Source organism: Encephalitozoon intestinalis, chromosome IV (genome assembly GCF_000146465.1).
Source record: "Encephalitozoon intestinalis ATCC 50506 chromosome IV, complete sequence".
Lineage (NCBI taxonomy): Eukaryota > Fungi > Microsporidia > Unikaryonidae > Encephalitozoon > Encephalitozoon intestinalis.
Window position 1 is genome coordinate 14,425 of NC_014418.1, and position 25,365 is coordinate 39,789.

The 25,365-nt window shown below is 39.6% G+C and overlaps 19 protein-coding genes across 19 annotated transcripts; 10 read left to right on the plus strand and 9 right to left on the minus strand.

Annotated features, from left to right (window-relative positions):
• Positions 1-125: 125 nt before the first annotated feature.
• On the plus strand, positions 126-1,322 carry Eint_040160 (glucose transporter type 3; the record flags this gene model as incomplete). The annotated part of the gene is made up of 1 exon (XM_003072621.1): positions 126-1,322. One exon carries the CDS (start codon positions 126-128, stop codon positions 1,320-1,322), a length of 1,197 nt encoding a protein of 398 aa, XP_003072667.1.
• A 15-nt stretch (positions 1,323-1,337) lies between these two features.
• Eint_040170 (histone acetyltransferase complex SAGA/ADA subunit ADA2) lies at positions 1,338-2,369 on the minus strand (the record flags this gene model as incomplete). The annotated part of the gene is made up of 1 exon (XM_003072622.1): positions 1,338-2,369. One exon carries the CDS (start codon positions 2,367-2,369, stop codon positions 1,338-1,340), a length of 1,032 nt encoding a protein of 343 aa, XP_003072668.1.
• A 129-nt stretch (positions 2,370-2,498) lies between these two features.
• On the plus strand, positions 2,499-3,803 carry Eint_040180 (uncharacterized protein; the record flags this gene model as incomplete). The annotated part of the gene is made up of 1 exon (XM_003072623.1): positions 2,499-3,803. One exon carries the CDS (start codon positions 2,499-2,501, stop codon positions 3,801-3,803), a length of 1,305 nt encoding a protein of 434 aa, XP_003072669.1.
• A 110-nt stretch (positions 3,804-3,913) lies between these two features.
• Positions 3,914-5,740, plus strand: Eint_040190 (HrpA-like helicase; the record flags this gene model as incomplete). The annotated part of the gene is made up of 1 exon (XM_003072624.1): positions 3,914-5,740. The coding sequence occupies one exon, from the start codon at positions 3,914-3,916 to the stop codon at positions 5,738-5,740; it is 1,827 nt and encodes a 608-aa protein (XP_003072670.1).
• A 67-nt stretch (positions 5,741-5,807) lies between these two features.
• Eint_040200 (DHHC-type zinc finger-containing protein) lies at positions 5,808-6,728 on the minus strand (the record flags this gene model as incomplete). The annotated part of the gene is made up of 1 exon (XM_003072625.1): positions 5,808-6,728. The coding sequence occupies one exon, from the start codon at positions 6,726-6,728 to the stop codon at positions 5,808-5,810; it is 921 nt and encodes a 306-aa protein (XP_003072671.1).
• Positions 6,729-6,957: 229 nt separating this feature from the next.
• Eint_040210 (uncharacterized protein) lies at positions 6,958-7,353 on the minus strand (the record flags this gene model as incomplete). The annotated part of the gene is made up of 1 exon (XM_003072626.2): positions 6,958-7,353. One exon carries the CDS (start codon positions 7,351-7,353, stop codon positions 6,958-6,960), a length of 396 nt encoding a protein of 131 aa, XP_003072672.2.
• Positions 7,354-7,458: 105 nt separating this feature from the next.
• On the plus strand, positions 7,459-8,481 carry Eint_040220 (RNA polymerase II transcription initiation/nucleotide excision repair factor TFIIH subunit SSL1; the record flags this gene model as incomplete). The annotated part of the gene is made up of 1 exon (XM_003072627.1): positions 7,459-8,481. One exon carries the CDS (start codon positions 7,459-7,461, stop codon positions 8,479-8,481), a length of 1,023 nt encoding a protein of 340 aa, XP_003072673.1.
• Positions 8,482-8,494: 13 nt separating this feature from the next.
• On the minus strand, positions 8,495-9,001 carry Eint_040230 (uncharacterized protein; the record flags this gene model as incomplete). Its single annotated transcript, XM_003072628.1, has 1 exon — positions 8,495-9,001. One exon carries the CDS (start codon positions 8,999-9,001, stop codon positions 8,495-8,497), a length of 507 nt encoding a protein of 168 aa, XP_003072674.1.
• A 21-nt stretch (positions 9,002-9,022) lies between these two features.
• Positions 9,023-9,760, plus strand: Eint_040240 (protein tyrosine phosphatase; the record flags this gene model as incomplete). The annotated part of the gene is made up of 1 exon (XM_003072629.1): positions 9,023-9,760. One exon carries the CDS (start codon positions 9,023-9,025, stop codon positions 9,758-9,760), a length of 738 nt encoding a protein of 245 aa, XP_003072675.1.
• Positions 9,761-9,803: 43 nt separating this feature from the next.
• Positions 9,804-12,191, minus strand: Eint_040250 (26S proteasome regulatory subunit 4; the record flags this gene model as incomplete). The annotated part of the gene is made up of 1 exon (XM_003072630.1): positions 9,804-12,191. The coding sequence occupies one exon, from the start codon at positions 12,189-12,191 to the stop codon at positions 9,804-9,806; it is 2,388 nt and encodes a 795-aa protein (XP_003072676.1).
• A 133-nt stretch (positions 12,192-12,324) lies between these two features.
• On the minus strand, positions 12,325-14,124 carry Eint_040260 (putative class 3 lipase; the record flags this gene model as incomplete). The annotated part of the gene is made up of 1 exon (XM_003072631.1): positions 12,325-14,124. One exon carries the CDS (start codon positions 14,122-14,124, stop codon positions 12,325-12,327), a length of 1,800 nt encoding a protein of 599 aa, XP_003072677.1.
• A 181-nt stretch (positions 14,125-14,305) lies between these two features.
• Eint_040270 (60S ribosomal protein L14E/L6E/L27E) lies at positions 14,306-14,686 on the minus strand (the record flags this gene model as incomplete). Its single annotated transcript, XM_003072632.1, has 1 exon — positions 14,306-14,686. The coding sequence occupies one exon, from the start codon at positions 14,684-14,686 to the stop codon at positions 14,306-14,308; it is 381 nt and encodes a 126-aa protein (XP_003072678.1).
• Positions 14,687-14,730: 44 nt separating this feature from the next.
• Positions 14,731-15,036, plus strand: Eint_040280 (uncharacterized protein; the record flags this gene model as incomplete). The annotated part of the gene is made up of 1 exon (XM_003072633.1): positions 14,731-15,036. The coding sequence occupies one exon, from the start codon at positions 14,731-14,733 to the stop codon at positions 15,034-15,036; it is 306 nt and encodes a 101-aa protein (XP_003072679.1).
• A 130-nt stretch (positions 15,037-15,166) lies between these two features.
• Eint_040290 (DNA topoisomerase II) lies at positions 15,167-18,592 on the plus strand (the record flags this gene model as incomplete). The annotated part of the gene is made up of 1 exon (XM_003072634.1): positions 15,167-18,592. The coding sequence occupies one exon, from the start codon at positions 15,167-15,169 to the stop codon at positions 18,590-18,592; it is 3,426 nt and encodes a 1,141-aa protein (XP_003072680.1).
• An 84-nt stretch (positions 18,593-18,676) lies between these two features.
• Positions 18,677-19,192, minus strand: Eint_040300 (uncharacterized protein; the record flags this gene model as incomplete). The annotated part of the gene is made up of 1 exon (XM_003072635.1): positions 18,677-19,192. One exon carries the CDS (start codon positions 19,190-19,192, stop codon positions 18,677-18,679), a length of 516 nt encoding a protein of 171 aa, XP_003072681.1.
• A 62-nt stretch (positions 19,193-19,254) lies between these two features.
• On the plus strand, positions 19,255-20,457 carry Eint_040310 (uncharacterized protein; the record flags this gene model as incomplete). Its single annotated transcript, XM_003072636.1, has 1 exon — positions 19,255-20,457. One exon carries the CDS (start codon positions 19,255-19,257, stop codon positions 20,455-20,457), a length of 1,203 nt encoding a protein of 400 aa, XP_003072682.1.
• A 246-nt stretch (positions 20,458-20,703) lies between these two features.
• On the minus strand, positions 20,704-21,882 carry Eint_040320 (uncharacterized protein; the record flags this gene model as incomplete). The annotated part of the gene is made up of 1 exon (XM_003072637.1): positions 20,704-21,882. The coding sequence occupies one exon, from the start codon at positions 21,880-21,882 to the stop codon at positions 20,704-20,706; it is 1,179 nt and encodes a 392-aa protein (XP_003072683.1).
• Positions 21,883-22,171: 289 nt separating this feature from the next.
• Positions 22,172-22,906, plus strand: Eint_040330 (heat shock transcription factor; the record flags this gene model as incomplete). Its single annotated transcript, XM_003072638.1, has 1 exon — positions 22,172-22,906. The coding sequence occupies one exon, from the start codon at positions 22,172-22,174 to the stop codon at positions 22,904-22,906; it is 735 nt and encodes a 244-aa protein (XP_003072684.1).
• Positions 22,907-23,035: 129 nt separating this feature from the next.
• Eint_040340 (uncharacterized protein) lies at positions 23,036-25,345 on the plus strand (the record flags this gene model as incomplete). The annotated part of the gene is made up of 1 exon (XM_003072639.1): positions 23,036-25,345. One exon carries the CDS (start codon positions 23,036-23,038, stop codon positions 25,343-25,345), a length of 2,310 nt encoding a protein of 769 aa, XP_003072685.1.
• Positions 25,346-25,365: the final 20 nt, after the last annotated feature.

The window sequence follows — 25,365 nt, forward strand, 5'->3', positions numbered from 1 at the left end:
GAATTTCTATATGTTCTCCAAAAATTAACTAAAGACAGCACGTAAAATCAATCAGATCAAATTAATAAAATCAATAATAAAAAACTATTTTAAAAGGCAAATAGACAAACAGATCCAACTTTTAAATGGATGTGGAAAAATCTTCGCCAGTGCAAAAGTCGGTTTTCTATTCCGCACTGATGTCCTCTGCATCATCTTTACTGTTTGGAATGTCTCTTACAGTAATAGGATGTATGTATCCACATGTTTCAAAAAGATGGGAAGAAACCATGAACAAGACAGAGGTGAATAATCTCTGGGGAATCACCTCAAGCAATATATTCCTTGGGTGTCTGATCTCAAATGTCTTGGTAAATGCTATTAGGCCAAACATGAAAAAAGCTTTGTTACTTAACAACATTTTCCATGTTACAGGATATATCATCTTTCTCCTTGATCAAAATTTCAAATCTATCTTTTCCGGAAGATTGATCATAGGACTTGGCTCAGGAATAACATGTGCAATAGTACCTATATACACCTCACTGGTATCATCAAAAGAGTCCCGAGGTTTTCTGTTATCCTTTCATCCCCTTGGAATATGTATTGGAATAACCATCGGTAATACCCTTTCTTCCCTTAATTCCGACTCCACCTGGAGGATTCCATTGTTTATAGCTTTGTTATTGGTAGCATTGAATTTTCTAAGCTTACTGGGAATAATCGATCCCTCCCATCAAGAGGCTTCTTCGGAGGTATCCTTTCCCAGTCTATTTAAAAATCCCAGAGCAAGAAAGTCCATCTTTCTTGCAGTGCTGGTTCACATCTCCCAGCATCTTTGCGGGGTGGATTATATAACTCTTTTCCTAAAAGATCTTTTTCCTGTAGACATGTATTCTCCAGAAGTAATGACTGTTGCCATCTCCTCGTTTTCGGTTCTTGTAACAGGGCTTTTTGCACGATATGTTGACTTCATTGGGAGGAAGCCTTTAATCATCGCTAGCTCCCTAATTTCTGGTACTGCAACAGCAATGCTTACCTTCAATATATATCCTGCTTTTGCAACGCTTCTGTTTATATTGGGATACAACATCGGTCTCGGCCCCATCCCATGGTTTATAACAGCGGAAATCTTTCCGCCCGAGTATACGAATCCAGCCTGTCTCCTTGGTGTTTCTTTGAACTGGTTATCAGCTTATGGTGTTTTGGCTGCTCTTTATCCATTTCATTTAAGGTACGGAAGATTTGTGTTCTCTTTCTATACGTTTTGCACTATTCTCTTTGCAGGGCTAATGGCCTTATTTTTCACAGAAACTAAGAACAAGGCACCAGATTTTCAGTAAACAAGATATGTATGTTTAATCCTTCTCCTCCTCTTTCCGAATCCATCCATTCTCCAGAAAAAAGCTGTACAATTCGTCTGTTTCCTTTAAAAACCCGAAAAGCCTATCGAAGTCCTCCTTTACAAATTCCTTTTTCTTGATAAGGCAGGAAATTACTTCCTTTCTTAATTCAAGGTATACATTTATGGACAAGCCATAGGCTTCACATAACTTTCTTTCCCGTTCACTGCAGAAATTCTTTATATACCCAATTTCTTCTTCATAGGTGCTATTCTCCTTCCTAGAATATCCTTTTAATAAGTCATAAAGCTTCTTTTCAATATACAACCCACGAAAAAAAACATTGAAGTCCTGCTTTGTCAAGTACGGGGTAATCCACTTAATTGTATCTCCAATCCCGGACTTTTCATTCTTGGTTTTTAGACTTTCCATATCCACTAAGTTTCTATCCAGTGTAATATGCTTTCTCCTGTTTCGAAACATAATTATCCTTATGTACGAGTCGAGCACTGCTTCTACTAATCTCCCTTTCAATTCTCCTTCTCCTTCCTCGAAGTTAACGTCTTTTATGAGGGCTTCGTGATCATTCATATACTCGACGTCAAAGTCTTCTCGGAAGGGCATGTATGAACCGATTAATCCACGATACGGATTACTAACGCTTTTACTCATACGAAGTGGTTTACATGTGTTTCTTTGGAAGCCAAAAATCTTGTAGAAATGGCTCTCAACATCCTTTTTCCCACCAACATATTTGGAAATCTCTGGCCAATTTCCTATTCCACATACCCCAAGTCCCTCTACAAACAAAATCTCTTCCATCAGGGTCCACTCTCTGCCATGGATCTTGGTGTTCATCCCCGAGACTATCCTATATTCATGGCATTTGCTGTGCAAAGATGTCTCTATCTGATTTACAAAGCACAACAAGCATAAATCTATTCCGCACTCCGAACACTTTACATACACAAGACTTTCCATTCCAATAAAGCAGTTATCGCAGAGTACTGAGACTTTTCTCAGCTCATTGGAGCATGAAATGGCCATGGGAATCTTTTATTCTTATTTTTTGAAGGATATCCATGGCCTAGAGGATACAACCAAGGCCTTTCATGGTAGTGTCCAGAAGAAAATAGAATATATCTGTGCGTCTTAAAAGCCCTTGTGGAAGGGTCTATGGTAGCCTTTGGAGACATATGCGAAGACGAAATAGAGGCTTTTCTACTTAGCCACATAGACATTCCTTATTTCAGGAACAATCCGTCGTATATATCTCTTTGGCAAAGATATTATTACAAAACAAAGGAGCCTGGGGTGCTCTTCTTGATGAAATACAAAAAGGTATCCCAGTATTATCATTGGATATATGTGGAGTTGTCAAGGCTCTTTATGAAAAATGGCCATTACGGAATATCCAGAGCAATTCTTGATATGGGGATAGCATGCAATGCATATGACAAGAAAGTTCTGAAGGACGAGATAGAGAAGATCCCTTTATCAACCACGGTGTTCTCTGACCACGAGACTAGTGCATTGATAAATCCAAAGGGATTTGTTGCTCTGGGGAAGGTTTGGAACTCCTACCGGGAGACTCTATTTTACAATAGAGAGTTGTTTATCCTTGATGGAGAAGAGATATCATTTGAAGAATATAGGAGTAGAATATGGAGTAAGAAGACGGCCCTTTCATGTCCCCGAGTATCGCATAGAGTAGAAACGGACGTCCCATCCCGGGAGGAGCATTCTTTGAATAACAAAACCAGGATACTTTCTCGTGGTAGTTGCAGAATTCACAACCAAGATGGACGTAAAAGGGAAAATAACTCCGCAGAAGTCACTGAGAATATTCTGGCCTCCGGACAAGAAATAATAATTGATGATCTTATTTATTATATAAAAGAGGTGATAGATGAAAAGAGATATAGGATGATATGTATATCCAATGAGGTATCCAAAGATCTAATGAACAGAGGAGATCTTTTACTCCATGAAGTATCGAAAACAACTATAGATTTAATTCAAAAGTTAGACTCAAACTATGTTCCTCCATTTAATGTAAAGAAGCTAGGCTCAAGGATGTTTTTACTCTATGATTTCTATTACTTTGGATCCCTAAAAAGTTGTTTGGATGTTCCTACAAGTATCAGGTCTAATATTGCTTTGTATTTTATGGCCCAACTGGCTGACATATTCAATGAAATGAAAAAGGTGGGATTGGGATTTACTTCCTTCTCATTGGAAAGTTTGTGTGTTTCCGAAGACTGCAGACTTAAGATAGTTGACTTTGATTGGTCTCTAGAAAGTCCTGAAATCAACTACGGGGAGATTATGAGAGATTTCCTACAGCAGTATACCAACTTTCCTACCGATGCACCGGATATCACGGAGAAAATCAGGAGTGAGCTTGAGAAGATCAAGCTGAAAGAACTCATCGTAAAATACAAAATACATATTTATGAGAAGATATGCAAATATCCATGAAGATGTGATTCTGGAGTTCAAGACTTCTCTTGTCCTTGGGAAATTGTTCATTATATAAAATCTGCTTCAAACCCTCTATATCAATTTGTCTATTCTGTAAACCCTAAGAGATGTCTCCTTACCTCTATAGATTACCGATAGAAGTCCATAAAGACAAAATACTAGACACAGTAGGAAAGTTTAAAGTGTGTGTAATCAAGGGCCCGACCGGGTGTGGTAAGTCAACATATATTCCATACTTGCTATCGTCTTTCTTCCCTTCCTCTAGAATAGCAATTGTGGAACCACGTAGAATAGCAGTCATGTCGCTTTACAAGACACTCTCCAGCGTAATTGGCAGAGTTGGATACAAGATGAGATTCAACAAAAGCATTGGAAAAGACTCTAAAACAATTGTGTACACAGACGGGAGCTTTCTGAACGACATGGATGAAGGGAGGTTTGACTATATTATTATAGACGAGGTACACGAAAGATCCATTAGAACAGACATTATCCTTGGGCTGCTTAGAAGAAACATTAGGGATATCAGGGGAAAGGTGATCTTGATGAGTGCGACAGTAGACACAGAAAAAATATCCCGGTACTTTGGGGCCGGTGTACTGGAGATTCCTGGAGATTCTTATCCTGTAAGGATAGAATATCTTCCAGAATGTACAAGTGATTATATAGTGGAGTCCTATTGCATAATCAAGAAAATAGCACTTTCAAAGGAATCCACTTGGGATGGGTTTGAAAGCAAGAACAGAGATATTCTGGTATTTCTGCCTGGAGAGGAGGATATCAATGACCTCTATGTCTTATTAAGAAAACTTCCGGTGGTAAAGGTTTACAAGGTATTTTCGGCACTAACCGATAAGGATCAAAGCAAAATCTATGAGCCTTGTAAATTAAGGAAAGTTATTCTCTCAACCAATATATGTGAGACTTCCTTGACCATACCCGGAATCGGATATGTTATAGACTCTGGACTTCATAAGGTAAAGATATATGATCAAATGAATTACCTAGGGATCCAGGCCATATCTAAAGAATCTGCAGACCAACGACTAGGAAGATGCAATAGAACAGGACCAGGGACATGCTACCGGCTGTACACAGAGGATATCTACAATGAACTATCTCCACAAAAGAGTCCCGAAATCTGTAGGTCCGACTTGTCCCAAGCCTTTCTACAGCTTCTGAAACATAGAAGAAATCCACTTAAATTTGAGTTTTTGGACTATCCAACCCGTACAAATGCCATTGCTACTCTAGATTTCCTCATGGAAAAGGGATGTATCAACATTATTGACACAAGAAAGCAAAGCAGTGATAGAAGGTTGGATGCAATTTCAATGCACCAGGAGTGCAATGCAGACTCGAAAAAAATGAGCCTTGAAGATCTTCAACTCAAGATAACAAGCTATGGAAAGGTTGTGCTTAGGCATCCATTTGACATCCATCTCTCCCACTTCTATCAACAGTCCTTAGACAAAGGAGTTGGATACCTAGCTTCGATCCTAGTGTCTCTGGTGAGTCAGGATAACTGTAGCTTCCTAAAATATAAAAGTAAGAGCCAAAAGACAGACATTGAGTTTCTTATATCTCTTTTTGAGGGATATCTGGAGTCCGAGGATAAAAAACAATACTGCATAAAACACGAGATCGGTATAAAATATATGGAGATTGCAAAAAGGATTTTCTCTGCTCTTAACAGGAAAAAAGACGGAGATATTGAAATGATAGAAAAAGTCTTTAGTTTTGCATATCAGCACAATCTTTGTGAAAGAATGAAGGATGGAAGCTATCGACACCTGAAGGGGGGAAGTGTAGTGTGGATACATCCTACCAGCTGCTTTTTCAAACGGAAAGATCGGTTTGTTGTTTTTGTTGATGTTTTCTACACAACCAAGGCGTATGCAAATATAGTAGGAAGATACTTCAAGACATTTTAAACAGAAGTAAGGAAGAGCCAAAAAATAGAAAACTCCCCTTTGAAAACCTGAAGATTTATTACTGTTTCTAGATTATATCATACTCGTCGTAGTTTTTGGGGAATGATATTCCATTTCCTACTGTAGAATAGCTAGGTGTCACCCAATCCAAAGGGTCTGTTCCAAAAACTTGTTTCCAATTTTGCTTCCATCCAAGATTGTAAGGATTCAGAGTTCTTCGGTCTATAGAATCTGTTAATGTTGTCATTGGGCCTTCTTGAAATATATGGCTCAGAGAGTGATCTCCAGTGACGTAATCATTGAGGGCATAGTGTTCTATTGTTGTTTCATTCATTCCTATAAGCCATGTGTGGAATATCAGAAGGGACAAATTAAAGACAAACTCGATTCCCATCAATGACATCGACACTATGTAGTTCACCCAATGACCCTTGGTCTTTGGGATCCCTAGCGTCATATAAATAAAAATGGTCACAATGAAAAAAATAACAGAAACCAGGTTTAGAATCATGAACTGATAAAAGAACTTATAGTTATGGAACCCAATACAAGTGTTTAGTAGTGCACAATGGTGATCATACTTGAGATAACATCTTTTACATGTTCCACAGTGGTGAGACCTGGGAGGCTTGTATGTCTTACACTTGCTGCATAGTTTAATTTTTGCAATGGTTTGCTTCATCATTTCTTCCTCTACAAACTTGTTCATTCCTTTGAGCTTCATGTCATACCCGTCTTGAGGGATATCCGGAAATATCTCTAGAGTACTTGTTCCTTCATTTATGAAGAGCTTCATGTAAAACATTGCCTTGTATGTTACTATTACGTGATAAGCAACAAATAGGACAAAGATCATCCAGGAATCAAATTCTGTATCTTCCAGGCACAGGATCCCAACGAAAACAAAATATACATAGAGCTCCAGTGTGGGATATATAGTAAAAGCTGCAACCCTTAGCACTTCATTTCGGAATTCTTTCCATCCCATCTTTATTGTTTTATGGGTTCCTGGTACAGGAATAGCTATTTAATCTAAACTAAATCAACAATAAAAAGCGAGACTGACAGTAGAAATCATTTGTAATTTAGTTATCGTAATATATTTATTTTTCTGATAAAGTAAGGAATTAGTAACTTTATTTGAATTATAAATCAAGCATGGAAAAAGATAAAGAAACACTGATGTAGTAGCCTATACAGCCGATACCTGCTTCCGGCTATGGTTCTCCTATCTTCTTTCCCATAACCCTTGGATTTTGTGCCGAGAGCTTTGCCATTGCTATTGTTTTATAGTCGAATGTACAGCCATGTTGGTCATGAAATCTGTGCATGATACAATATGTGTTTCCACATCTACAGTTGTAGTTATTTGTTAATTTTAGCTTTTTCCCACACTTTCTGCAAGACATAAAAGTGGACTCCTTTTTCTCTATAGTACTATTCTCGGCAACACACTTTCTCCTCTGCAAATTGCATGGAGAAATCACCATCTTTCTTTTCTTATGGAGGGGTGTATTGCTGATAGGCTCGGGACAGCTTAGTTCTTCTTTCTTGACGTCGTCCTCGCCTCGGATCTCTTCTTCCATTCTCCTCACGAAGTTCTCCATTTTCATCGGCCCCAAATAATCCATTTTTTAAGTTTATTCATTAGCTTCAGAGTAAAAAGCTGGTCCCAATAAAATCGTTTCTTTGTAAGAATGCTAGAGGCTATGGCCTTCATGGCCAAACAGTTTTCCTGGGAACAGGAGTATAAGAGAACATGGGAAGACAGAAGTGACAGAAAGGTAAATGAATTCAACACAGAGACAGGAATTTTCTACAGTAACAATAGAAAGGGAATAGTAAGACATCTACATGTAATAATAGATGTCTCCGAGGCGATAGACAAATCGGATTTCCTTCCCACATTCAGGACAAACGTGGCAAAGATTCTTGAGGGGTTTATTCCTTCGTTCTACAGCGAGAATCCTTTGTCCACCCTATCGTTCCTCAGCGTTAGAGATGTGTGTGTGAAATATATAAGTAGTATGGACATGGATATACATGCTTTCCTAGGCCAGACAGGATCTAAGTGGTTTTCCTTGCTTAACGGGCTCGAGGGATCGGTGGAAATCATTAAGAATACTACACATGTTAAAGAAATCCTAGTCATTGTTGCAAGCACATCGACCCGAGATCCTCATGGATATACCGAAGTGCTTACCAAGCTCAAAGTACACAACATAAAGGTCCACTTTATCAGCCTCTGTGGAGAGGTCACCTTATACAAGTCAATATCCAAGGCTACCGAGGGGAGATTTTATGTTCCAGTCGATGTAGGCCACTTATCTATTATAATGAAAGAATTATCCCATCCCACAGATTTCAACGGGACAACTCTCAGCCTAGTTAAGATTGGATTTCCTTTACCGGTAATAGAGCCATCTGTATGTGCTTGCCACTTAGAAATGAAGAGTGCTGGATATGAATGCCCAGTGTGTAAGACTATGGTTTGTTCCCTTCCAGTCTCATGTCCAATATGCAACACTCAACTTGTGTCTACCCTGAATCTTTCAAAGTCATTGCGATTTCTCTATCCACTAAAGCCATTCATCGAAAAGGAGGGGAAGATGTGCCGAATATGCCAAAGCAAGGGAGGATACCAATGCGAGCTCTGTAAAAGTATTTTTTGCAACAGTTGCAACGGATTTGTTCATAACACCTTGAGCTTCTGCATTTACTGTGAATTACCGTACAACTAGAATATATGACACCTTACCAATAGTCTGATAATAAAATGTCGCTGGAAACATCTCTAATCTCATCCTCAGGGCTTTCAGGATCCTGTTCGTAATTCCAATTAATTCTTTTCCAAAGATTTATTTGGTTTACAACTTCCTTTCCTAACACTCTCACAGACGATCTCATAATGGTGTCTCTGTTTGAATACAAATAACTCTGGAAATTGATTCTTCTTATAAATCCAACATCGAAAACACTTGGGATCAGCTTCTTCAGCACTGCATATCCATTGGAAGGCCGAGAGATTCTTTTAATCTTAATAAGCCTGAGCTCTCCGTACGATCCTCTGGTCTTTACTTTACAGAATATCTTGCTCCCTTTTAGAACAAACTCTTTAGGAAAGTTTATATAAACAGGAGACACCAGTTCTATACAGTCTCCGCTGGTCAAAATACCCTGGGAGACAGTTGTATAGGCAAACACATCGTATTCGGTTGTTTCAAATCTTTTTTCGTACACTGGCATGAATAAGCTTCTCATAAAATATTCCTAAGTACCCCAATGACTGTGAATAAAGAACTAAGGGATATTCTATCTGGTTACCATGATAGGATAAAGTCGAAGATATGCGAAAACAAGCTCGACGAAGCCATCTATCTGGTCGACTCGTTGTGTGCAACATTTAAGTCTCCATCCAGCCCCTATGACCGATCGTCTTGCACTCCATACAGTAACGAGGTTTCCGAAAAATACGGAATTGGAGAATATATAAATGCATCTTTCGTCCCAGCGCTCGGGACACTGTTCATAGCAGCCCAAAATCCAAAAGACGAAAAGAAAGATGTCTTCATTGATCTTCTGGTTAAGTCAAACACAAGTCTAATCGTTTCACTCATAAACGATCCAAAGTATTTTGAAGAGGAGTGGCTTAAGGACAGAAAAATCATAAAGTATATGGGGAAGGATTTGTTTATCGATGAGACATATGATGTCCAAGGAAGGGACATAAGGAGACTTCGATATATCAACTGGGTGGACTTCTCAGTAATCACTCGTGAAGAAATGGAGCAGTTCCATTCTCACTTCAATAAGGTGCGTACAGACACAGTGGTTGTACACTGCATTGCTGGGGTTGGGAGAACGGGCACATTCATTATGTATGATATTCTCAAGAAAATGGAAAATGTTACATTGGATATGTTTGTAGACGTCTTTTTAAACCTTAGAAGTAAGAGAGCACATCTTGTAACAAACAAAGTTCAGCTTGAATTCTTAAAAAGCATTTTTCTAGGAAACTAGAAATACAATAAAGAAGAACGGTGGCTTGGTCTTAGTACTCTTTTTAATTCTTTTTGAGGATCAGCACGTCTTCGATATACGAAGAACAAACGTTCTCATCTGTCTCTGCTCTTGTCTTTTCGCTCAAAACAACCGGAGACGTATGCATCTGAACAGAAGAAAGTTTCTTTGGCTCTCCAACCATTCCAACCGTATTTATCGGATGTCCTACTCTTATATTTATCTTTTCCGAACATGTAACATACTTTGGAGTACATGCTTGGCAGAGCAAAAAGAACATGTATGAATGAGAGGTGATCAGAGGACTGATGGAGGAGTCTAGCAACATGAACACCGTAGAGAAAAGACCTATGGTGTTTTTTGGCATAAATGTTGTCTTGTCAAAACACAAGGGCGAGATGCTCAGCAATCCCTTTCCTAGAGACACAAGCCCTTGTGCAATCTTGAGTACGGGAAGGACCTTTAAATCCTTGTAATAGTAGGAGTATTGCTGGTCCAAGATCTTGGTTATACGGGAATTCAATGTACCGGCTCCAATGAATCCTAATGACACAATTGTGGATATGATACAGTTTGTTTCTCCGATATTTAAGGACTTTTCCAAAATATCTAGAACATTTACTTGTGGATTCGACGGGTACAGTATACTGTAGCATAGAGGCAATACACTTCTTAGATGCGAGGAATCCAGTAGCAATGAGGAGGAGACAATTCTTCCAACCATCTGGCTTGATGTTTCGTCACCCATTGACACCAGGGCACAGCTGAGAAGTCCAAGAGATTCCAGAAGTGCATCGGTGTCTCCTGTGAACGAATCAGTTAAAATAGATTCAATGATATTGGAATCTCCACTTCCGGCGTGCTGGAACCCTTTTATCAATATGTTTTGATGCTTCCCAAGGGAGCCTCCAATCTCCATTATCCCACACTCAACATCCTTCCTGCGGTAAAACAGACTAGCTAATCCTAGCATCAAAAACCTGAAGAACTGGGTTTCAGACTCCTTCTCCTTTTCTAGAAATGTTTGAAGCATAAGAGATGTGAGATCTTCGTCTGCACTTCCACAAAATACGCTTCCCAATGTAAAAGCAGTGAAGAATACAACTTCATTGCAGTCGGAAAACATCAGTGGCTGAAGAAGCTCCCGAACCTCCTCCGATTGAGTTCCCGAAAACATGGCCTCGATTCCTAGGAGAGTTCCTATAACATGGATGCTGTTGTTTGATTGCAAATTGTTCGATAGAAGCGCCAGAATAGCTGGTCTTTCTTCAAAGTTCCTCAACCCAGATAATGCAAGGCCTAGCAAGCTTCCTGTTTTTCTATGTGAAGAATCTGAAAATATGTGCTCCTGAAGAGTTTCCATCACCTTTTCCGAATTCCATGATTCAATCACTCCAATTGACCCAAAGACTGAAATAAGGTCCGGCACATCACATCCAAGAATGGCCTCATAATCCAGCGGAACTCTAGAATCTCCCTCTTGTGGCACAAATATCGGGTCCCGTCCATACCCCATGTGGACAAATCCATTAGCGATTGCAACAGATGCAAGCTGCTTTGTATCCTTGTCGTACTTAAATCCTCGGAAAATTCCATCCATCTTACTCGGCTTATCTATCTCAAGTTCCGTTCCAACACTTCTATAGACTTCCTTAATATAACTATTAGACAGAATGTACTTTTCTTCAGGATCAGAGACCTCATAATACAGATTGCACCTTGCAAGTATATACAAACATTGCTTCTTGTAGTCCCTGTCTTCTATTTTTTTCACATATTCGATGGCTTCTTTGGTTTTCTGTCTCTTTATAAGCCCTACAACATATCTCGAGTGATCATTCATTTTAAGATAGATTCCAAGAATCACTTCCGAAAGCTCAACAAACGAATTCATGTCCTCCAAATATAACACTATTCTGTTGTAGTTGTGAGTGTCAACATATTCCAAAATACTTTCTATTCCCCTAATTTCTAGTAAGAAGTCTATTGCTTCAAATTCGGCATTATGCTTGAATAAAAAGTCAATACATTTTCTTGAAACCTCTCTGGTTCTCTCAAATGGAAGATCCATCTTGCCGTTCTTAACATCGGCAATACATCCCGTCAGCTTCTTGACATACAGATGTCCCCACTCCTTGAGGTCAATCACGTTTCCTTCAATCCTATATTCCAAAAGCTTCTTCTCATCATCAATAACACATATTGCACTTATTATGTCGCATAGCCATTTTCTTTTGTCTTCCGACAGATCCTTACACACCTCTTCCAGCATCGGAAGGTTGTCTGCAAGATATTGGAAATTGATTGTATCAATGGATTTTGAATGCGACGACTTTGTTATGTTAAACAGCATATTCAGTGCATTGTTTTGGATATCGGCATCGGGATCTCTTATCCTCTCAACTATTATTTTCAGCTCGTCTTCCTCCATTAAGGGGGTTTGTTTTTCCCAAATTAAACCTGAAGACTTAACACGTTCCTCCTAAAAAAGCTTCAAACCACAGGACAGAACTCTCTCTTCCTTGCAATCCGGTTGTAAATTTACAGAAGATATTTTAATATTCCTACACCCAGTTACTGTTTATATATTCTCTCTTCTCGAGCATTGAAATCCCATGGTCAATAACAGATGCTATGTGCCCCACCATGTGATGCTTTGGTGCATGTTTTACAAGAATAATCTGCTCAAAAAACCTCCTCTCCACAAGCTTAAAGGTAACCATGGGATTCTCATTCTTATTAAGAGAGCACCGTATTCTTTTCATATGCACTAGTTCTCCAGGTAGGTAAAGCTTTGGATACAGATTTGTGCGCCTAAGATGGGTCAAAATTAGATCCATGTCCTTTTCCATCTCTCCACACGAGTCCATTGGCCCATGTTTCTCCCCAATCGAGCAACACAGGAATTTAAGGTCCAGCACACTCCCATAACTCATTCTTGGTATTATATCGTTTCCATAGATTATCACAGTTATCCCTTTGGCAAATCTAGATGCTATTTCTTCGGAGACTACTGGCGGACTTGAGAAAACAATTGCTTCTACATCTACATTTTCTAGCAACCCCATCTCCTCCACCATTATCTTAACCAAGATAGAAATCGCCCCTCCAAGAGAATGCCCCAGAAGTAGAAGCTTCTTGGATCCAATATCTCCTAAGATCTTTTCAACAGAATTTATGTGATTATTTATAAAATGAGTTGACAGCCTTTTGAATCCGTTATGCACAAATCCATTGCTAAATTCAGCATATTCACAGTTTATGTCCTGAATTGTTTCTTCGGAGTTTGTGGTTCCCTTAAATGAAATTACAACCCTTTCATTTTCTCTATCGTGGAAGATTATGTGCTGAACAACCTCTGAGGGCTCTAAATGCATGCAAAGTAGGTCTTTGTTTTCTATCCCTAGGAGCTTGAGTACTGCTCTCCTTTCATCTGAGACCGATTCACCAACAGAAGCCTGAGGCCTAAGAAACATACTAGGCCAGCTGTTTGCATACGATCCCATAGCAAAGTAAAATAATCTCTTTATCTTCCGAAGCATTTCCAAATTGCACAACAAATATCCATTGCTTGATAGTATACTTGGGATGCATATTGAACTCTCATCTCTACCATCCTTTTCACATAAAGAACAGTGAGTAGGAAGTTTCAACCTAAACAGCCTTTTTTCATTCTCTTTATCTTCTTTTATGCCCCCCTCGGATGGAGAAAAGCTCCTTCTGCCGTTTGCTTCATCAAAAACCCTTGGAAGTTCCTCATGGCTTACTTCCAAGACCAAGTCTATGTTTTTGGTGAACCGGGCATTGATCTCCGCTATGGTCTTTTCGACCAGAAGACCTCCAAACAGTATGTTCAGTCTGCATCCGTGGCTTCCGCGATTAACGTAATCCACTAGCTTCTTTATGCTTAGAATGGTCCCTGCTTTTTCATTGCTAAAGAAGAACCCAAAAACCTTCTGAACAAATCCACTTATCTCATCCTCCTCTCGCATATCTCTTTCATCATATATCTTTCTTCCAAACGTATAATGGAGCTTCCCTATAACTTCCTTTGGCTCGAAGTCGTAGCTACTCGCCTTATCGCGATATCTTCCGTGATAAATGTCCAGAGTATGCTCTTGCTTTTCATCTCCGTTTCTAAAAAAGCAATGGTTTAAGAGTACAAAGCCCATGCATAAATCCCAAGGGAATGAGTTTTTCATTAGAAGAATCCTGCTGTCGCCTATAACCGTATGGTGGAATGTCTTGAAGGTCATGACAGCTCTGTCCTTAAAGATAACTTCTTCTCCGTCGTAGCACAGAACTAGGGTATCATAAGTATTCTCAGGAACTTCAACCTTTCTAATCTTTATATCAACTTCCATTCTTACCCCGGGCGAGATAGGGTAGTATTGACTTTTGGATTTCTCCTTCTGCCTTATGGAATATAAACATCCCCTTCTGCAAATGGATTGGCAAACTCGATAGAAAACAGTCGCCTCTCCTCGCAAAGTAAAACAGCTCAGAACATCCAATGATGCAAGCAATATCATAAAATTTTAATGATCAAAAGCTAAGAGAAGAAAAAAGGAATTTTGCCTTGCCTTCCTTCCACGTTTTCATCATGGCGTCTTTGGTCTTATCTGTAAGCACTTTCTTAGTTTCGGCATTCTCCTCAATTCCGTTGTAGTCGATTGCAGCCAATCCCAGATCTGCCTTGTATCTTGTGGCGATGAGATGGCTGATGTTATACTTCTTGAGTATGATGTAGAACTTGGCATTTCTACGTTGGATCCACTTAGGCTGGTGGTCCTCTGATTCCTTAGGAACCCGGACAACACACGCAGTCAGAACACATCTCTCATCGAGCTGTTTTATCACAACGGCTTTCTTACCTGCATTCTTTCCATTGGTCACAACAACGATCATATTCGGTACAAAAAGCATTTCCCAGGGCAAATTTTTTACGCCAACAAATCTTGCAGGCCATTATGGAGAAGATCGAGCTTATAAAGGGCATAGAAGCAAATGCCGAAAGGATTCTAGAGGACTTTATAGAAATCCTCCAGTATCTGAGATCTGAGGGCTCCGATAAGTGCGACGAGGTCCAGAATCTACTCTTTGCAAGCCGAAGAACAGTGGATCTTATCGACTCTTCCTTGGAAATATATCATTATCTCATAAGGTTAAAATACCTTACGTCCGATGTCTCGAGACTGGTACCACTGAAGAAAGAAGACGAAAGCGGGATCCTTGAGGACCTTTTTGAAGATTTGAATACCCGTCTGGGAATTTAACTTCTGTTGAATAAAAGCTCCTTTGTAGGAAACAGCCGAAATATTTCTTTTCTACAAATGCCACCTTCTACGGAGATCTATTTTATATCCCAAAAAGTTAAAAAATAGATCCTTCGATATCCTTTGATAAATGAAGACTATTGAAGAGACATACCAAAAAAAGACACCTGTGGAGCATATTCTTCTTAGACCTGACTCCTATATAGGATCTGTAGAGAAAGAAATGCAACAGATGTATGTATGGGATGAGGATAATAGCAAAATGGTGTTCAAAAATATAGAATATGTGCCTGGATTGTACAAGATATTTGACGAGATAATTGTAAATGCGGCAGACAATAAGATACGGGATCCTAAGATGAATGTCATCAAAGTTTCCATCGACCCCGAGAAAAATGAGATATCTGTGTACAACAATGGGAGGGGGATTCCTGTCAGAATCCATAAAGAGGAAAACGTGTATGTTCCCGAACTTATTTTTGGAAATCTATTGACATCGTCGAACTACAATGACGACGAGAAGAAAGTCACAGGAGGAAGAAATGGATATGGAGCCAAATTATGTAATATATTCAGCAAGGAATTTATAGTGGAGACAGCGGATTGCGAGGTCAAGAAATACTACAAACAGAGATATAGAGACAATATGGGAATCAAAGAAGAGCCTGAAATTAGTAGATATACCAAGGAGGACTTTACAAGAATAACATTTAAACCCGACCTCCGGAGGTTCAAAATGAACAAGCTGGACGATGACACGGTATCGTTGTTGAAGAAGAGGGTTTATGACCTTGGAGGAATTGTCAAGGATGTAAAGATATTTCTGAACGAGAAGAAAATTCCTGTCAAGGGCTTCAAGGAATATGTAAAGTTGTACATTCCATCCGGGGTTAATATTGTGCATCAGGTTATTAATGACAGATGGGAACTGGCTCTTACTACGAGTGAAGAGCAATTCCAGCAAGTATCATTTGTCAATGCAATCTGTACCTCGAAAGGAGGAAGCCATGTCAACCATGTTGTTGAGCGTATTGTGGATCCGTTGTTGGAAGCAATACAGAAAAAAGAAAAAGGACTTTCTGTAAGGCCATTCCAGATCAAGTCGTGCATGTTTATATTTGTAAATTGTCTCATTGAGAACCCAGCATTTGATTCACAGACGAAGGAAAACCTTACCTTGAGAGTATCAGCTTTTGGCTCGAAATGTGAACCGATATCGGACTTTGTGAAAAATGTTATAAAGAACACATCACTGGTTCAAAAGGTGACTTCGTTTGCAAAGGCTAGGCAAAGCCAGCAGCTAAAGAAGACGGATGGAGCTAAAACAAGTAGGCTTTCTGGAATTCCCAAGCTTGAAGATGCCAACTTTGCAGGAACAAGCAAGTCGAAGGATTGCACTCTGATATTAACCGAGGGGGATTCTGCCAAGACATTAGCTGTTTCGGGACTCAGTGTGGTTGGAAGAGACATCTATGGGGTCTTCCCTCTTCGAGGAAAGCTGCTGAATGTTCGAGAGGCATCTCACAAGCAGATAATGGACAATGCAGAGATTTCAAACATAAAGAAGATCCTGGGCTTGCAGCACAACAAGATCTATGAAGATGTGTCAAGCCTTAGGTATGGGCATATTATGATAATGACCGATCAAGATCACGACGGTAGTCACATAAAAGGCCTTATAATCAATTTTCTGGATCACTTCTATCCTTCTTTGCTGAAGATACCGGGTTTCCTTCAGGAGTTTATCACGCCAATTGTAAGAGCCTCAAAGAAGGGCGAGGTCAAAGACTTCTTCACATTACCGGAGTACGAGGAATTCAAGAAGAATTCCGATGGATGGAATATCAAGTACTACAAGGGATTGGGAACATCTACAAGTGCAGATGCTAAGCAATATTTTAGCAATCTTCCGATCCATGTAAAGTACTTTACCCCATTGATTGAAGAGGACAAGGAGCTTATTGACCTTGCGTTCAACAAAAAGAAGGCAGATGCAAGAAAGACATGGCTTCTAAACTTTGAGCCCGGAACATTTTTAGATCAGTCGCAGCCACAGATATCGATCTCAGACTTTGTTAATAAAGAGTTGATCTTGTTCTCCATGGCAGACAACATTCGCTCTATTCCGAGCTTGGTGGACGGACTCAAGCCGGGACAAAGGAAGGTGATGTTCAGCTGCTTCAAAAGGAACCTTAGGTCTGAGATAAAGGTGGCACAACTGGTAGGGTATGTATCCGAGCAATCTGCGTATCATCATGGAGAACAATCTCTTTGTTCCACAATTGTGAACTTGGCACAGGACTTTGTTGGGTCGAATAACATAAATCTTCTGCTCCCGATTGGGCAATTTGGGAGTAGGCTTCAAGGAGGAAAGGATGCAGCAAGTCCTCGTTATATCTTCACATCTCTATCTCCTTTAACAAGGCTTATATTCAATGAGAATGATGACGCAATCCTCAGCTATCTCAACGATGACAATCTCTCAATAGAGCCGGAGTTCTATGTTCCCATTATTCCTATGGTATTAGTTAATGGAGCCGAGGGGATAGGGACTGGATGGAGCACCTCTATTCCGAACTTCAATCCAGTGGATGTGGTAGAGAATATCCGGAGGTTGATCAGAGGCGAAGATCCTGTGGAGATGATTCCCTATTACAGGAATTTTAGAGGGACGATTGAAAAGGTGGGAGAAGGAAAATACCAGGTTTCAGGAATATATGAGGGAGACATGGACCTTGAAATCTCCGAACTTCCTGTTGGGACATGGACTCTAAATTACAAGGAGTTTTTGGAGTCTCTTGTGCAGGCTGGAGTTGTAAAGGACTTCAAGGAATACCATACAGAAAAGACAGTAAGCTTTTCGGTCAAGCTTTCAAAGAGCATCAGCAACCTAAAGCTAAGCACAACCATCACCATCAACAACATGGTTTGCTTTGATGAAAACCTTGGAATTAAGAAGTATTCGACGCCTCAGGAGATTCTGAAGGAATTCTATGATGTTAGACTTAGATATTATTCAATAAGGAAGGAAAACATGTTGAAGGTAATGAAAGAAGAGTTGGTGAAGTTGGAAAATAAGGTTAGGTTTATAAAAGAGGTTTCAACGGGTGAGCTTGTAATTAGCAGAAGGAGAAAAGGGGAAGTTATATTTGATCTTGAGTCGAGAAGATATGCAAGAGTTGACGATTATGAATATCTTCTGAGCATGTCAATATTAAGTCTTACTGTAGAGAGGATTGAGAAATTAAACAACGAACATGCAAAGAAGCTTGAGGAATATAACAAACTGGAAAGTAAAACTCCCAAAGAACTGTGGTTGGATGACTTAGAGGTCTTTGAAAGAGAGTATCTGAAGATTGTTGAGAGAGAAACTAAAGAATATGATGACGAGCTAAATGGATGTGTTCGAAAGAAAGGGAAAAAGCCAAAGTCTCGAAAAGAAACCACTTACAGGCCAAAGAAGGCAAAAAAGCCCAAATCCCCCCAAGTAACGGAGAACTCCAGTGACGACAATTCCTTAGAGGAAAAACCTTGGAAGAAGTACAGCCTCATATAAATTCTGAATGAATCACATCTTAAGTCTCATCTTCTGTGGTAGTTTACTGTGACTCTTAAGAAAATTGAGATCGAGTAAATTTTATTATTCTTTGCGTGCCTTTCTATACATTGCATCTATCTTCTTTTGGTACTCAATAGAGGCCGATTTCTCTTTCATAACCTTGTGGTACGCGGACATCTTGCTTTCCTTACGAATTGTCTTTCTCAAAGTCTTTGATTTCCTCTTGGCAAAATCAGCTAATTTTGGCTTTAGACTCTTGAATACCACCGGCTCGTCTTGGGGTAGAGGCAGTACTCTTTCTTCTCCTTGAATTCCAAATGCTTCAAAAACTCCAGGGTTCCTTTCAAACATCCCAGCATAACGTCTATAAAGATCCTTGTCATTTTCAAACAGATAGTTTTTTACTTCGTTCAAGTAAATCGGTTTGGTCTTGGCCGAAACAAATATCTCTATTAGTTCTATGATCTTGGGATGAGGAGCTTTTTCTAAAGTTCCACCTACTAGAGTTCCGACTATGTCCTTGTACTCCTTCTCTCTTATTTGGAGGCCTTTGTATCGTCTTATAATTGCATCTATGTCGTTCTGTAGGATACTCATATAAACCCCTCCAATCCGAACTTTTATTATTCCCCTTCCGAACCAAAGCCCTGAGCACAGATATGGTTGATAAAATGGATAAGAGATCGATCAGAAAGCTATACTTAAGGAAAGACCCAAAAGATCCCTATTTTCGTTCTTCTCTCACTAGACTTGTGGCCATAGGAAACCCATACCTAACCTTCATACTCCATGCTATGTTCCGAGATGTTCTTCCAGGAATACCATGCCCGGCGCCGTTTGGTATTCTCATGAAGAGCGGAAAGACAATCAGCTATATAGTCAGGCGTCTTATGGGAAGGAAGGTGGTATTGGAGGCCAAGAGCGAGTCGGAGGAACTTTACAGCAACAAATGGAACGAAAGTGACTATGCCGATATTATGAAATTTCTTTTGAATATCGAAAGGACAAATAAGAGGTTGCTGTTTGTTGATCAGCCTTTTATCCGGAACGTGATATCGAAAATATCGGAAGCAGAAAAGGCAAGAATCATTAGATTCCTAGAGGTCTCTCCTCTTTCTATATCAATAATGAGAACAATAAGAACTGAGAATCTAACAGACACCCATCTGGCAGTCATCAACCTTCTGAAGGCCAAGACCATGCCATATGAAGAAGGATTTAGATATGTTCATGAATCCAACGTGGATTTTAAGCTTTTGAAGAGAACATTCTTGAAGTCCACCTTTTCACAGATACAGAAATACTTTCACATTCTGGTGGACTTTTTCCCAGAAATGATGTTTGGAATAAGAAAGCCTTACAGTAATAGAATGCAAATATTTGCAGACCCTCTTTCGATACCGCTCAAGCCGAGGTTATTATGTGTTTATATCCCTGCATGCATATACTTTATAAGAAGGAAATCCAAATCTCTAAGCCTTGTAAAGAACCTGGATGTCCTGATTAAGACTATTTACATCGAAAAGATCCTTTCTGTTTCCCCTAGGAGGTACCTTTTAAAGAAAGTGATACATCAGCTGATTCTTGACACACCTATTCTTGTAAAAGTTATTGTAATGAGGAGATTTCCCCCAAACCTCATTAAGAAGATGGTCGAGTATATCCCATCCTTTCACCTTGCATACGAGTTGTCTCTCAAGATTCTTTCCAATGATCCTTCGGATAGCTTCTATGAGGAGCTGGTTGAAGAATTACTTAAAAAGTATCCGACCAAGAGTAATGTCAAAAGATTCCAAGCCTGCTCTCATTTATTTAGCAACTCTCTTCTGGAGAGACTAAAGTATCTTACCGAGACAGTCTAAAAAGTGAGATTGGTAGAATCTCCAGTGTTTTATTTGTTATCCCAGGTATAAAGCTTGTAATTTCCGTCAGAATCCCCAGAGAAGCCTGAATACCATTCTAGATGTTTTAACTTTCTGTTTTTATGAATGAAAGAGACCTGTATTTTACATTAGTCTCTTAAGAAGAAATTGTCCCCACTAGCTGCTTTTCCATATCTCCAAGTAGTTGTACTTTACTTAGAGAAAAGAATTACATGGAAAATATAATTAAAAACCATTCTTTATATCAAACAGGTCTAGAATAACACATATAGTTATAAGGAATCCCGTAGAAAGAAGATCAGAAATCGATGAAATAAGTGGAAGTGCCAAGACTCCTGTGTCTTCTTCTTTCTTATCTAAATACTCAACAAGGAGGGAAATCCCACTCAGCAAAATTGTAACCTGGAAAACAAAAGATATTATAAACAATACACAGAACTCACGTGAGTATAGAATCCCCATTAGTGCTGCCATTCCAAGATAGCATAGAGACATGAGTATGGAAGCTAATACCAATGTTATATATGACTTTCTACTGTTATGAATTGTCCGATTATTGATCGATGTAAATATCCTGTGAAGATAAATGAATGCTATTGATACAGACATTCCACCAAACACAGGAAACGACGGCGCAAGAACTGGGAATCTAGTGGAAAATGTCTCAAGTACGTATCCACTAGCAGTACTAATTCCATATGTTGCAAGAAGAACCTCCACCGGCTGAAGAGGAATTCTCTTTTTACTGACTAGTACAAAGCAGAGACACAAAGGCATCAAGGAGATTGAGAGGAAAATGTATGAAAGACAGGATGACGGGGAGGAGTCCCTAAACCATTTGGTAAAGTATACCAAAGACCTTACATTCGTGTAATCTCCAAAAGATGATATGGTAGGGAGAATGATATTGTCTGGATTGATGTCCATAAATTTTGACAGCTCTATAGATATTACAAGCAGTATAATGAACAAGATCGAAGTCAATATGCACGATACAAGTGCACCTGCAAGTATGGAAAGTCCTAGTCCTTCGCTCAATCCTCCTGATAAAATGCCTCCTGCCATCCCTATTAGTCCTATTACAAGTCCTATTGCTACAGACTGTGCCAAAACCATGCTAGAGTTGTCAAAGACATATCTGAAGTACCTCCTATATATGAACAAAGGAGATTGACTCATCGACGAAAGATACATCGCAAATGTTAGTTCTATGTTGCCCTTGAATGCCAAAATGCAGTTTGCTTCGAGAATCACAGGGACGCCTGCTAAGCGGGGATCATCGGTGGCATCTATCAGTACGGATCCCATGAGGATCAAGCCACTCAGCGATATAAGTAATCCTGGAATTGATTGTATTAGCAGGGAGGAATCATACAGTGACATATTGAACAAGTCCCCAAACATCAATTCGGGCCTCTGAGTTTGTTAAGAAGAAAAAGTTTCGCAAGCACCAATAATGCTTTATGGAAGGGTCCAACGCTCCATTCCATGGGGTTTCAAATGCTTTGAAATCATTGATGGACGTGATGAAAGAAAGTAGGAGAATCCTATGAAGAGTGGAGAGGAAACCCTTGTTTCATTTTCAAACATAAGGAGGCCTTGTGTTCGTAGGACCTGGAATTTCAACAGGCTTGTGGAATTTCTTTTAGGTTGAAACCTTTTGAAAACAACACCCATATAATCAATCCAGAGCATGGAAAAATCAAATGCGAGCTTTAATTTCGACAAAATACCGAAGTTCATAATGAAGCTCTATAAGGCCACCAATAACGAGAAGTACAAAGGAATCTCCTGGACACCCGATGGGCTTAAGATTCACATATATGACCGAGACGTGTTTGTTAAGGAGACACTTCCCCTCATATCGAAGACAAGGGAGTTTGGAACGTTTGTCCGGATGTTGAACAGTTACGGGTTTGTTAAGTCCAAGGACATTGAAGAGGAGGACATATATTACAATAAGAACTTCAGAAAGGGAAGAGAGGACCTGCTGGGGTTTGATGATACACTCCGAATGATTAAAAGGAAGAAGTCCAATGATATTCGAATGAGAATTGGAGATGGATCTTTGAAGGACGTAGTGGAGTATTTATACGTACAAAACCAGGAGTTATATACAGAATTGTCTGCTTGCAAGGAGCGCATAGAGAGGCAGGAGAGAGCCCTCAATGGTCTTATAGAAATTCTTTCAAGGGTCTTTAGAACAAATTCCCAGGACTTCGGGGCTCGGATTAAACCCAATGCTCATAATCTCCACGACGAAATGGACCTTTTTCTTGGAGAGCTTTCAGGGCCTCTCAAAGAAGGGTATGAGCCGCCTTCTCCTGATGTGCAAGGGAAAGGCATCCCTGAACTGTCCTTTAAGCCAGGAGAAAATTTTCAAGTAGATTCCGACTCTAAGAACGACAGGTATGATGCTTTCTTCTAGACATTTGTTTCGAGTAGGTTATAGCCTTTCTCATAGATGGCTATGGGTGGAGAGAACATATTAGAAATAAAGATGATGTGTAATCAACCTGTCAATTTTCTTCATTTTGCACTGAAACGATTATCCTTAATGGAGATTAGAAAGAGAAGTAGGATTGTTCGTGCGCTGGTAGCCTTGCTTGCCTTGACATCTGGAGCTGTTACTATCATTGCCTCTATAGCTAAGCTGCAAAACTACATCAAGTTCTCGCCTGAAAACGACGGTCGGTTGGATGAATTTGGTTTCCACCGATCATCTCTTGAGGTCTCAGTCGAAGAATTTGGATGTATCTCTCTCAGATTTTCAGACATAAAGGAAGACTATTTTAGCATAGGCGAGAAAGAGGGACGAGAAGAGAAAGAGAGACTGTATCTTGAGTTTATTATAAACACTCTAGGCCAAATCTCTCTTCAAAAAGACGATGAAGGAATATCTGAGAAAAAAGATCTATCTAGAGAGAAAGAGAACTTGCGGATCTTAGTTTGTGAGATCAGATACAATATCTGTAAAAACTCGAAGCTTGCAGGTATCAAGGGAAAGACAAGCTCGGATCCCTCTTCAGTAGCGCTAAGGAGGTTTTTGGGACTTGATAGGAACTTCCTTAGCCACTGTGATCTTGAGACAGAGGAGACGAAAAAGATGTTAAAGGTTATTCAGGGACACTGGCCTTTCCGTTTAGAAGATGTGGAATGCAAGGTTTTTGGAAAGACTCTTCCATTGAAAGGCTATGTGGCATCTATCCTTGCTAACTATCTCCTTGAGTGCAAAATAGAAAAGCAGAAGAGGATGGCAAGAGATGCAAACATTCTCATGAGAATTGAAACCAGTGGAGAGGTGGAAAACACTAAGCCAAGCGAATTTGTGATACTGAATGATGGGGAGTGTATGAGCCCGGAAACATACATGAATATTGTACGAGAAATTCTCTTTCTTGCCAAATACAAAAATATCATTTCTAGCCTGAGTGAAGCAAAAGAGAATCCCCTGTGTGCTGACGAGTTATGGTTTCTTCTACAGAAATGTAAGAACAGCTTTAATAGGAATTTGTCTTATAAGTTCGACCGAATTCTTGATAGTAAGCCTCGGGGTAATCTGGAGGCTGAAAACGGCCAGAATTGTAAGGTTGATAATTCCCTAGCAGGTTTTCTTGGGGTATCTGAGGACTTTCGAGATGGGGAACTAAGACAGATAAAGGAAAAAGACATATCTATTCTTGAACACTACCAGAATTTTCTCTCCGAGATGGTTGATGAGAAGGTCTATTATCACATTCTAGACGCAAAAAAAGCCATTAAAGTAAAGGATTATATGGCAGTCCTACTACTCAGGAACTATAAGGACAAAATATACAAGCTGGCTGGGGAAATTGAGAAAAAGAATGTTTCTTTGGTGAAGATAAACGGCAGATCTATTGAGATGAGGCGCTATCTGTGGTTTTTGGTTAGACTTATGCACAGAGCCGAATCTTTAAGTAACAGTGCTTCCAACAAAGAACTCAGCAATGGATTAAGAAAGTTAAGAGAGAACTTTATACTTTACATCGAACTGTTGATACACGGTAGAAGGATAGATCATCTCGACCCTCCTTCCCGAGCAGTGCTTAGGCTTTTGGGAAAAGGAGAGATAGAAAGCATTAATACAGAAGATATAGAGCCTGAGCACAGTTATATATTTGAAAATGAGGAACTATGTATTTCTAGCAGAAATAATGTCTTTTCTACAAAGTGTAATTTGAATGGAACTGAGGTATCTCTTGGGAGTTATGCCGTGAGTGTGATTTCGAAATATCTCAAGGAGTATGGTAAATACAACAAAGAAAAAGAGGATTCAGACTCTAATGTTTTCAGGAATGTGAATGAAGCACTCTCCATAAGATACGAGGACGGTAGACCTGTGGGAACGGAATACTTTGTTATGGTAAGAAGTATGTTTAGAAAGGCGTTTTGCTATGAGTTGGAACATCTTTTGAGAAAGGCAATATTTGACGATGAGCCTGGATCTAGTATAATCAAGTACTATCTGGATTGGAAGATAAGAAATATTGATGAGTTTTTCCTGAAGGCCTTTCGAATCACAATGAACATCTTTGACCAAGGTGGAAAGAGAGTTCCCTCTCATGCTGCCAGCATGATCGAAAGGATTTTGGGGAATGATGTTTTCTTTATGGGAAATATTCGTCCAAAGCCGAAAGATGAGAAATTATTCAAGTCGATTTTGTTCCGATTTCCTCGAAAGTACAAGAAAATTGAATGTTATTTTGGGAATAAGAAATTCCGACTAGTTAATCTTGTTGGCAAGGCGATTGTGGAGTATCTTCGATCCGATCCCGATGGACATGAGGGCCTCTCTCTTGAGCTTGAGAGGAGCTTGGTGCCGGAGACGGCATCCTATGAAGAATGACAAGGTACTCATGCAGGCTC